Source organism: Apteryx rowi, unplaced genomic scaffold (assembly GCF_003343035.1).
Source record: "Apteryx rowi isolate R43461 unplaced genomic scaffold, aptRow1 scaffold_570, whole genome shotgun sequence".
NCBI lineage: Eukaryota > Metazoa > Chordata > Aves > Apterygiformes > Apterygidae > Apteryx > Apteryx rowi.
The window spans coordinates 520207-531788 of NW_020450839.1; the positions used below are offsets into that span (position 1 = coordinate 520207).

Genomic DNA, 11582 nt, shown 5'->3' on the forward strand with positions numbered 1-11582 from the left:
GGCCGCCGCCCGCCCCGCGGGGCCCACAGCCCCCCTGCTCTGCACACCACCACACCCGCCAATGGAAGGGCAGCCCGGGACAAATGTTTTGCATATTAATTAAACCGCCGCCAATGAGAAGCGGAATAAAGCCGCCGCGTTCTACAGAGTGAAAGATCCAGCAGCCAATGAGAAAAGGCGAAGCGACACCCTTCGCGGCCATATTCATGAGCCTCCGGCCAATAGAGAAAGCTCCAGAGCGGGGCGACCTGCATGGTCGCGGGCTCGGCAGCCAATGGCAAAACCTGAAGGCATAGGTGTTTTGCATATTTCTGGAGCGCCAGCCAACCCGGTATTGCCCGGGGAAGCGGGCGTTGGCCTCGCCGCGCCGGGCACCGGCCGCGGGGTTGTTCCGCAGCGCCGCCAGGCGGCGCCGGTGCCGGCGGCCCGGGAGGCGGGGCCGCACCGCCTCCGCCATCCGGACGCATCAAGTGCCAGAATGGGTCGGGAATGGCCCGCTTGGGCCGGGGAAGATGCAGGTGGGTAGGCGAGCCCTCGGATGGGAGATGGGAGCGAGCAGCCTCTCTGGACGGCGTTTGACGCTTTTGGCCGCATATGCGGAGCAGTAAATGGAGAGACTGCCAATACCTGCTGATTCTGGAGCACCAGGTGTATGTTTCAGGACCTTTCTCGAGTGCTTGCTCTCTCATTCCCACCCGCCCATTCTGGCTTTCCCAGGAGGCTTGTCTCCATTCGTTTTTCTGGTCACGCCACCATTGTCACCGAAATCTAGTCAGCCTTTCATCTTAAGGACAACTGTGTCATTTTGGTACAGGAGACCATCACCTCAGTGCTGCAGGGAAGGGGCCATACAGCAGCTCAGCATGGGGCAAGGGAGACCAAGGCTGCTGGAGGTGTTACTTTTCATAAGAGACTAAAAATAAAGCCCTGGGGTTGTTAAATAACCACCTAGAGTTTTCATTACAGTAGGGTGATCAGTCACAGGCCATTCTCAAATTCCCCATGCTGGAGAAGGTGCCCATCAGTGGGGGGTGGGAGGTGCCCATCAGTTTTGGGGGGCCTGTGCTTGGAAAGCTTGGTGCAGAATCACCCTGTAGATCCTGTCGGATGCTGTAGAGCCCAGTTTCAGAAAGAGGCAGTAAAGTTGGGATTGGAGCAGAGAAACAGGGAGAGGTGTGTGCATAGTGGCTGCATTCCTGCAGGTGGCTGGAGCACAGAGAGAACATGGGAAATGGGTGAAATGAGAGCCTTTACATCTTTGCCATGCCACCCAGCACACTCACCCCAAAGGAAGTGCTGCAGGTTTCACTGGCATGCATTTTAGGGGAAGGAAAGAACCTTTGAACTGATTGCAGGCCAGGAAGAAAAGCAAGATTGGGAAGCTGGGAGTCAAAAAATTTTTAAAAAGCTAGCAATGAAAACCCAGACATCTCCACCTGTTAGCATTTAAAAAGATAAACCACAAAGCCCTGACGTCACAAAGAATTAACAAGCAAAAGCCACCTGCTATTCCTGCAGAGGAAGTGAGGCCTCAGGAATTCTTAACACACAATGTTGCAGATGGCTTCTTCATGAAGCCCTGAGCTGTGAGTGCCTCTGGCGCCTCCAGCTAACCGTTCAGCTCCCCTTCTCCATGCCTGGCCCATCCTCCATCATGCCCCACACCTGCCCTTTCCCTCCCTCTGTTCCTCTCTTTCCTCCACCTTTAATTTTCCTGCTTTTCCTTCTTGTAATTGCAAGGAATTGCAAGGAGAGGACTGCTCACCTCCTCAGCCCGTGACTGGGCATGGGGCATTGTGTGGCAATGGCCTTGGATGCACCAAGGGCAGGGGAGGCAAGTGACAGCGGTCAGTGGAGGTGAACTCTCCTGAGAATGCAAGAGTAGAATTAACTTCTCCCACTGAGCAGATGCAAGCTTATATTTCCAGAATTTGTTTTTAACATGGCCAAATTCTGGCACATTTTCATGAAAGATAGCAAGAGGCATACTCCTGCCGAAAGGATGACAGCCAGCAGTACACTAAATTTCAGCTTGTTGCTCTATAATAGCCTCAAGCTGGTCAGAGCATCTCAGCAAAACAGTTGTAAGATTTTTTTTTTTAAAGAAAACCAGGTAAAATAACACCTTTTTTTGGGGGGGGGGGAGTGCCTGTGCTGTTTTAACAAAAACCTTCCATCAAAATAGATCAGCCTGTGGCACATACCCAGCATGGAAACTGTTAGCTTGAATAGTTTGTGCTTGCCAAAGTTATAAGGAACTGGAACTTATAATAGGACACACTGAGCATCCTTAACTGTAAATGTAACTCTCTGTGCCTCCTAGAGCATTTTCTGCTTATTTATGAAGGGAGTGGCCCTAACAGACAACATCAACAGACATCTGTGAAGCTTCATGGTAGCTCATCTTCAAGAGACAAGTCCCTAAGCCAGCAGGGCTTCTTCATTCTATTGCCCGTGGAAGAGCTTGTTGACATTTCTGTCTGTACAGCACATGGCATTTTTTTTTCCTGATCCATGGCTGGAAATAGAGCAGTATCAATAAAAATTAAAAGAAGAGTGATTCCAAGGCTTGAAAACATGTCTCCAGTTGTACTAGCAGGTGGTGGCCCCTAAAAGCCACAGTGCCAACCATAGTGCTGGAAGATACCCATAGGCATGGGAAACGGATCTGTTGAACTATGGCTAGAATTGCAGCTCACAGGAAATTGCCAGCAATGAAGGTAGTTTGGCAGGCAGGGAGAAGACGAGAACAAGGATGTTTGGTTCTTAGTATATTATGGAAACACACACACACATACACACACACACATGCTGACTGTTAAATTCAGAGGGCTAAATCATTAGCCAGTGTAAGCCCACAGCAGCTGGGCAAAGGAATGCTTTAGACCTACCAGTCATCCAGGTTTCTGGCCCCCATTGTCATCAATTCCCTGATCGCATTTTTGGAGCTATTTCTGAATGCCTGAACTTCTCCACCTCTGAGGAAGGGAACTTCGCAAGGGTCCCACAACAGCAGTACAATTTCCCCCTTCATTGCACAGCTGCCAGGGCTTGGCTTGTACCTCTGCACCCAGCCCCAGCTCAGCTGTTACAACTGGTTCACCTTTCACACAGGCTCAGCAACTTCCCCTTTCCCTCCTCCCCACCCCAGCACCATTCCAGAGAAAATGGGCTATTTATGAGTGGGCCAGAGGCAGGAAAAAGGGAGGGGCTGCAAAATATTACAGGGAAAGAAATTCCTTATGGGTGGAATGTGTGCAGGATAAATGGGGCCCTTTATGCTTCCTTCATATGGCTTTGGAAAGGGAAGGTTCCTTGCACTAAGGGGCAAAAACATTACAGCCCCTGCTGGAAATGCAGTCTCCACCCTTAGCTTCACTAAGCAGGGGGCAGCAAGGGAAAACGGGTTCAGCCCAGAAACCCCTTTGTGACTGGTTTATTCCTTTTCTTTCAAGTTTTTTTTCTTTCAAGTCCCTTCTTTCAAGTTCCTGTTGACATGTATGCCACAGCCTGAATTAAAGGCCAAAGGTCTTGTGCTACCATTTACAGCAGATAAAGTGAATTAACACCAAGCCCCTGCATCCTTGTCCATACAGGTGCACCCTGACTTTAGCCCCCCACTCCTGGCTACGACTCTAGGTCTTGGGCTGATGGCTATTGCACCTAAGCACAGAAATGTACAGATGTGGAGCCATTGGAAAGCTCCTTTTGAACTCCCCCCCACCATACTGTTCCCAGCAACATTTACCCCCCCTAGACCATGGCTCTGTTACCAGAGCCTCCAGCAATGGCCATCTCAACAGAGCCATTGCCATCTCTCATTTCCATGCCAACCTTGAAGGCAGTTAGAGGCCATAGTTGTCACTGAGGGGAACCATAGGAAATTGTACCCAAATGCCCATACAGTCGTCCCATAATGCTGAGCTGTGCTTGTGTACGTATGTGTGGTGAAGATACCTATTTTTGGGGTGGGACTGTATGCGTTGAATATCTGTGCATGTGGAATGATATATACAGGTAGGTGTCTTACGTGTAGTGAATGCCTTTGTCTGTGTATGCTGCATGGAGAGGGTTTGCGGGTTACAGTGCAGGTACAGGGAATGCAACATGCGCTGTGTGAGGAATGTTATGTCTTTGTGCATATGTGTGTGTGCACAAGCATATATATGTGGGGATATACACCTTAATTTAGGCAAGTTGTTCCCTGAGGTGTACAGCTCCCTAGACAGGAAAGCCAAGAGGCCAACAAGGCTGGCAGCCGTTTGCTTTCAGGGGTAATGGGAACTGACAATTAGAGATGTGTAATCAGCCAATGTGAAGCCAAGTGAGGCTGCAGCACTGAACAAGTGCCTCAAACTTGAACCCGGCAGCAGTGCCAGATCCTGCTTTACAGATGATTAGAGGGACAAGACTTGTCCCTTTATAGGAATCCTGGCTTGAACTTTTTACCTTCTTCACACCCCAATTGCTGGCCGTGTATTTGGGAGGTATGAGCTCTCAACAAAAGCTGGGAGGCAATTTAGGACTGTGATGCAAGTGGCTGGGATGCAGGAGGGCCCAAGGCAGAAAGGGCAGAGATCATGTCTCAGTTGCCTGGGGACACAGGGAGCAATGTTACACATGCTCTCTGTCCCTCTTCCCTGTGACTTCTCTCCAGGCCTTTGGCTTTAATTCTCTTTCTTTCATCCTGCCACTGCTCATCTCACTCTTTTTCCAAAACCAGAAGCTTCAGAAATTAATCCTGGGGCTGGGGAAGCTGAGAAGTGAGAGTGAGTGAGTGTGTGTGTGTATGGCAAGAGTGTGTGTAGATGTGTTATACTGTCCATGAAGATGCAGGAAGAGTAGTTGTTGTGCTGTAACAAAGACTCTGATGGAATCAGCATGTGCCTCTGCATTGTGCATTTGCAATTGGTATGTGAGAACACAAGTGTGCCTGGTGGGTATTACTGTACATGCCTGGCTCTAGCAGTGCATATGCTGCATCTGCGCATGGGCTCGTGTTTGCCGATCTGTGCTGCATGCTGGCCATGAGCAAAGAACATAAAAATGAAAGCACCTCTTCCTGACGAACCCTCATGGATGGCAACACACTTCTCATTCTGTCTGTGTTCTCCATGCTTTTCACCTTCCTCTTTGATTACCCTGCAAGCTCCTATGTAGCTGCTTTCTATTAGCTGAGCCTGTGCACTCTGAAATGAAAAGGTGTGTTATCACACTCGGTGCCTGGTAAATGCCTTGCTTCCCTCCAGGGCTGGGTTCCCTCCCCACCCCCAGTCCCCATCAGTTTGCAGTGACATCAGTCCTTTTGTGCTGAGCACTACACACCTAAGGGGATGGACTCTGTCCCCATCAAGTTTTCAATCAAAACAAAAAATAGGAAAGCAATGGCAAAGTACATGCAATGGCAAAGTACACAGACAGCAGCTTCCCTTGTAAATGCTGTTAGACCACTCTGTCTTCTCTTGTGTTCCAAACCTTTCTCTGGTCCTGGGAACAGCACAGCACTTTGGGGCCACCAACTCTGGTAAGACCACAAGGAAGAAGATGACTAGTCAGAGTTTGGAAATTCAGCCTCTTCTCTTACATGACTTACATTCTAGTTTGAGCTGGTGAGCCTACCTGGATCAAAAGTGTCTTTCTAGAAGAAAGCCAGGAGCCCAGCTACAATTCCTGTAGCACAAAGCACTTTTCCAACTGCCTTCATATCACTTCAAGTTGTGAAGAAAAAGAACAAAGTGGAGTCTTGAAGCTGAGCGCCTCAGCCAAAATGCTGTAATCTCCTTCTTCTGATGCTGCAAGCCAACCTGCACGAGGTATGTAAAGTCTTTTTCTGTCCTGCATATATGTGAGATGCTGGGTAGAACCAGGGAGAGTCACGAGACTCTGCCTGAGAAATCTCTCCACTGAGAGCTAAAGTCATCTTTGGCAAGAATGGAAGAGGGGGAAGGACATGGACTTTCAATCCTTTGATAAGGAGCTGCAAAGCAGTTGCTTTTTCCTATTGAAGAAAGGGGGCACCACAGTCCTGCAAATGGTTTGCATTCATCTAGCAAAGGTTAGGGCTTGGCTATGCCAAGCAGTGCAACACCCTTTTCAGAGGAAGTAACCCTGGCAGGATGGAAACAGTAAAGCTGCAGGGCTGGAGGCAATGAAGTCTGCTGTCATAAGGGGGGACAGGAGCCAGAGATGGCAGAAAACAGGTCTGGAAGGATCCTCAGGAAATCTTCTCAGCTACTGTTTTCCCAGCCATTCATTTGCTCCAGGGCATCTCATCTGTCTGTCTGTTCTAAACGAACTGGACAGAGGGAATTATTTAAGAAAATGTCTGTCCCTAGTGGAACATGCCACAGAACCTTGTGGAGTCAGCACAGATTCCTCATTTAAACCCTGACTTGAAAGTCTAATTTTGCAGTAAATGTCTTCTGCAATTTGCACTGCTGCATTCTATTTCATATTCTTACAGACATATTTGACATAAAAATGTATCAAATCTGAAATGCAAAATGAATTAAACAATCATCTTTTTCCCCAACACCATAAATTATCTGCAGCTGTCCACAAAAATTTAACACAGAAATGAAATCACACCGACAACTTACATTTACATGTTCTTTTCCATGCTTAGGGATCCCAGCATGCCAGCCATATGTAAAATGATACACGAGGCAGGGAAAAAAGATGTGAGATTTATTTCTGTAATTCTCTCTCTTTAGAACTTGTCCTGCAAAAGGAAAATTCAAAACTTAAGTCAGCATTGGAACTTACTAAATACCAACAACATTCACTTACCAAGCTGAGCATCATTAGCCAGTATCATTTCTCTATATTTTCTGAGTTCTTTTTCTGTCTTTAAAAATTCTTTTGCAGCCAGAGCAGTTAGACACAGTGAACGCAGGAGGAATTAAAAAGTCTTCAGGAGTTCCAGAAGCTGCCCTTCTGCTAAACTCACTTCATCAACTTCCACAGCTCTGCAAAGATGTTTAAAACTAGCTTGCCCTCTCCTCTGTTCTTGTGTGAAAAACTCTGGCAGACGCAGGGAAAGACGATATGAAAAATTAGATCATATAAATAACCTTGGGGGAAAAAAGAAGATTAATGCTCAATATTCCTCTTTGTTCCCTCTCACCTTAAACGTTGAACAATGAGATGATTAAGATTCACGCGGGGGAAGTGGGAGCCTTTGGACTTTGTAGCGAGATCCTCGTTTTGAGGCATAGCTGCCTAATCAAAATCCTCACAACTATAATGATACATATTTATTAACAGCTTGTTCCTGTGGCCAGATGACATGGAACTCCGCACCCCAAGAAACCGTCACGAGGATGCAAGGAGACCATTCTTACACAAACCGACATTACGAACACAGACACTAGAGCTCAAGTCCTGCTATTGGATCATCAGGCACACGCATATCTAGTAAAGTAAATAAAGCTGCTGGTGTCTGCTTTAAAACTCGATCGCTGAATGGGGACTAAGACCTCGGCCAGAGTCAAAAACACAGCACAAGGTCCCATCTCCTCTGCACGGCCAGAACGCGAGTGCTTCGCCCTTACCCGATTCTATACTTCCCCGAGGGACACAGTGGAAGTTCTGCAGCTGTTTCAGATAAATGATTAAAAATAAAAGCAAGCAATGCAATTAGTCCTCTACACCCCGCTTTTTAAGTATTATAGCCTCCCACCCGCACGCCCTGCGGCACCACAGCGCGGGCGTGAGACCCCGCCTCCGTGGGGCCGCCCCTGCCGCCATGACAGCTGCCGAGGCGGAAGTACCTTCCCTGCTGGTCTGAGGAGGTAGGACGAAAGGGAGTGTAACCGAGTCCTCCGAGGTCTCCTCTTCAACCGTCCCTCTTCTGCACCGGGGCTGCGTTCCCCGCCGCAGAGGGAGGCAGGTGGCAGGCGGCCGGGGGGGGGGGGGCGAACGCCTCTCGCCTCGGTAACGATGGCTGGCGCCGCCTTGCCCTCCTGGCCACGTGACCGGCTCCCGAAGGCCTCCGCGGCGCGCAGCGGCGAGCGCGCGGTGCCCTTGGCGGAGTCATGGCCGCCAGGCTCCTTCCCATCGTCAAGTGAGTCCTCGCGCGCGGCTGCCGCGCACCCCTGCCTCGCTCGCGCCCCCGCTCTCCCTTTACCGCTTACCGGCCAGCCCGGCCGCCGCCCTGCTCCGCGCAGGGCCGCCCGGCTGCCCCGGGCCCGTCGCGGCCCTGCCCGCGCCTCGCCTCGCAGCTCGTTGCCCTTGATCCTGCCCCGCCCCGCCCTCCGGCCGGCCGCAGCCCGGTGCATCTCCAAGCGCCTGGCAGGAGTCTGAAGACGTTCCCGTTGCGGGCATAAACACATAAAATAAACCCGGGGAAGGCCCCCCCCCCCCCGGGAGACTTGCTTGCCGAAGGAGCCCTTTCAGCTCTGGATGCACCATCCGCTGAAAGGGAGAAGTTGTGGAAGGGTGTGTCTGGGAGCGAGCAATACGTCTTTAACAAAGAAATCCTCCAAATACGTGTGAATATGCGGATTTAACTATCGATTTGCCCCATCCTCTCTTAGTGGCTGTAGCTATTACATGCTCTGCTGTTGTGGGACTGCTCTTTGGCAAATTCTTTTTTTGCCAGGTGTGCAATCGCTGTTTTCTAAAATGGGGAAACACTCTCCTCCCTGTGAATTTTTTGAAAAATATTGTCTCCCAGATCTCTTATCTACAGTGAAAAAATAAATAAGGGTCAAATATTCTCTTCCATTTTGCAAGTTGCTGCTGGTCTTTTCGCACCATGCACTCTACTGGAAACCTCTTAAAGCATAAGCAATGCAGGAACTGGCATGGCCAGATGTTAACTGGGCTGTAATGAGCTTAAGAAAAGATTGGTGTTTGTCAAATTAATCCGAGTAGGTATTAGCCAGGCAACAAGAACCATCATAAACATAGATTTTTTACCCACAGCAAAATCCTTTATTCCCTTTTTTTTTCAAGAGTTTATGTCATGATTCTCAGACTTTTCAAAGTGGCACATATTTAGAGAATTTTGACACTGTCACATTTTTTTCTTCAAAAGTATCAGCGATAATATGTGAACTTGGGTATGGTTTCAAGAGGCTGACAGGGAATATTTGATTCAGGAAGAAAGGGAGGGTAGCTAGATATCTTTCTGCTGTTTTTTTGACAGTAATAAGACATTACAATAAAACATTTGTGACCCTCTAACTGCTCTCTCAACCCTGTTCCTTTGAGTGCCACAACCTACTGGGAAAGGTGCACTGATATACATAATGTGAACTGAACTGTTATTGCTTTTGATTCTTTCAGGTTTGTCATCAAAGGAAGCCTGGCTGGAGCTGCTGTATACATGGCATATGATCAGGGGCTGCTGGGCAGTGGCACACAAGGTGCTGAAGCCCTCAAAAAAGCTCAAGAAGCACTTCCTCCAGCTATTCAAGAATGGACAAATTACATAGGCTGGGAGGTAAGGACTCTGCAGATGAATGTAGTTAGCAAACCAAACATCTTCTCTGAGTGAAAGCACTGGGAAGGTATTCTGGTTCCAATGATGTTGACAAGAGTTTTGCTGTTGAATCTGGATTTTACACTGGGAATATTTTGAGGAGGATTGAAATGGAAGAAGGATAAAATTTTAAACATAGGGGAGAGCAATTGGTCGTAAGTCTTATTTGAAAGAAGAGACAGAAAGCCTACGCAGAGATATTTCGCTATGTAGTAGTATTCCTAAGCTTTTTATTGGAGTATCTATAGGCTTTTCAAAAATTAATGAAAAGATTCTCTTCCTTAAAGAACTGCTTTGTCGAGCTCCTAACAGTCAAGTTGAATGCAAATTACCTGAATAGTCCCTTCTCTTTGAGTAATCCTTAGTTCTTAAAATCCTCAGAATAGGAGAAGCCTTTGAAGGTTTGAAAATCATTTTCCATGTTGGAGACTATTATAAATTAATATACAACTGTAAGGAGACACCTGCTTAAGTAATTGTGTGGATGCTTTTTCAAGAGCACCCAAAGGATGAATACTACCTTCTGCCCCTACTTTATGCTGTGGGAAAGATTAAGTCGAGACTTTTAGCCACATGTCTGATCCCTTTTGAGGCTTAGGGAGACTAGGCACCTAAATGTCTTTGAGATCTGAGTTCAAGAGGCTTCTCCAAGGTGATGTGGATTGTGTTATAACTGAACCCCCCAAATGCTGATGTTTTGTCTCTTATAGCTTCCACCCACTCCAAAATTCGACTTTTCTCCCTCTGACTCCTGGAATAAAGGTAAAATAACTTCTCAGCAAACTGTGAAATGGAGTAAGGGGCTCAAAGTGATCTTATTCTGAAGTCTTGTTTTGATACTGTTCTCCTAAACTGAATGGTGGAGAAGGGGTGATAGATACTATAATCTGGTGAAAGGAGCATTGGGCTGGGACCAAGGAAGTGTATTCTGCTCCTGGTTCTACTTTTAGCCCAGTGGGTGACTTTGGGCAGTTCACTTCATTTCTCAATACCTTGATTTCCAACTATGAAGTGAGGAGGAGGAGATGTGCCCATAAACCTGTCTGCCTTTTCTAACTGGAGGAGCTGATGTTTCTTCTCCCTACAAAACTTGCTTTGTGCCCCAAGACAGGTATGCCTCCACTATCCCACAGCATGAGACTGGATGTTTCAGTAAAGTGTTTGGGGGTCTGTGGCCCCATAAGAACTAGATGCAGTTTATGCACCAGTAGGGTAAGCTCATCATTGCAGATATTGATCAGGGAAACTAGAGCATAAAAATAAATGATCACTTATTCCTGAGAATCCTCAACCTTTAGGTAAAGGTTGAAGAGTGTATAAATTCTTAATATTACTAGTATATCTGAATCCAACCTCTGATCTTTTCAGAAGGGATGAGTGTTCCTGTTACTACTAGCATTTTAGAGAACCTGTATGAAGGACAAAGTATGTTATAAACGCCTAGTAAGTTGATTCAGAATTTTTATGGTGCAGCAAATAGTTCTCATGTAATTAAGGGGAAACACAGTCCACAAATATTGTGACTTGTCCAAAACCACCCCTAGAGTCTGTGGCAGAGCCAGGAATAAAATGAAATTTAGACAAGTTTCAGTTCTTTGTTTTAATCTTGTAATTCTCTATCCCTTATACTGGTCATGAAGTTGGAATTTCTCTGTTTTAGGGTCTATTGAGACAATAAAATTCAAATATTGTTCAAGCCTCGGTGTATTTGAAAGCTTCCGGGATAAAGCTAGATTTTCTTCCTGTGTTTGAAGAGATCCATGATGCTAGAGTAACATTAGTAAGTTTGGTTTGAATGATGCTCTTCTTGGGATAACTCTTCTCTGCTTTCCTTGCAGGAGTGCAGACAGTCATGTCTGCCTTATCTGTAGCTCCCACCAGGGCCTGTGAATACACTGTGGAAGGCTGGAAGTATGTGAAGGAACTTGTCAAATGAACACATTCTCCAGGGTTCACGGTTGTCTCCATGCTATCTTGTCTTTGGGATGCTGCGTAGTCCATCCCTCTAGAGGGCAGCTCAGCCATGCAAGGGCTACAAATAAAAGACTTCAGAACTTCCCTTTGTATTTGGGTTGGTTTTAGCTCACAGACTGCA

General features: G+C 47.3%; 1 protein-coding gene and 1 long non-coding RNA gene across 4 annotated transcripts; one reads left to right on the top strand and one right to left on the bottom strand.

Moving 5' to 3' along the window:
- Positions 1 to 1891: 1891 nt before the first annotated feature.
- Positions 1892 to 7861, bottom strand: LOC112973866. 2 transcript variants are annotated; one of them, XR_003256099.1, is made up of 4 exons: positions 7773 to 7861; positions 6600 to 6721; positions 5620 to 5804; positions 1892 to 5521 (listed from the first exon to the last, which is right to left on the bottom strand). It is a non-coding gene; the product is annotated as an uncharacterized LOC112973866 (long non-coding RNA). The 2 variants fall into 2 exon arrangements; XR_003256098.1 differs by having other exon boundaries at positions 6600 to 7596.
- Positions 7513 to 11545, top strand: CUNH19orf70 (chromosome unknown C19orf70 homolog). Of its 2 annotated transcripts, none has more exons than XM_026082251.1 (4): positions 7513 to 7793; positions 9292 to 9448; positions 10198 to 10249; positions 11326 to 11545. In XM_026082251.1, exons 1-4 carry the CDS (start codon positions 7633 to 7635, stop codon positions 11421 to 11423), a joined length of 468 nt encoding a protein of 155 aa, XP_025938036.1. In that variant the 5' UTR covers positions 7513 to 7632; the 3' UTR covers positions 11424 to 11545. The 2 variants fall into 2 exon arrangements, with proteins under 2 accessions (XP_025938036.1, XP_025938037.1); XM_026082252.1 differs by lacking the exon at positions 7513 to 7793 and adding an exon at positions 7937 to 8065.
- Positions 11546 to 11582: the final 37 nt, after the last annotated feature.

Bases quoted from the DNA above. Each gene is read 5' to 3' on its own strand.
- CUNH19orf70 (XM_026082251.1), top strand. From the start codon at position 7,633: ATGCAATTAGTCCTCTACACCCCGCTTTTTAAGTATTATAGCCTCCCA. The intron at 7,794-9,291 runs GTAGGACGAAAG...TGATTCTTTCAG, and splicing joins TTCCCTGCTGGTCTGAGGAG to GTTTGTCATCAAAGGAAGCC. The intron at 9,449-10,197 runs GTAAGGACTCTG...TGTCTCTTATAG, and splicing joins CAAATTACATAGGCTGGGAG to CTTCCACCCACTCCAAAATT.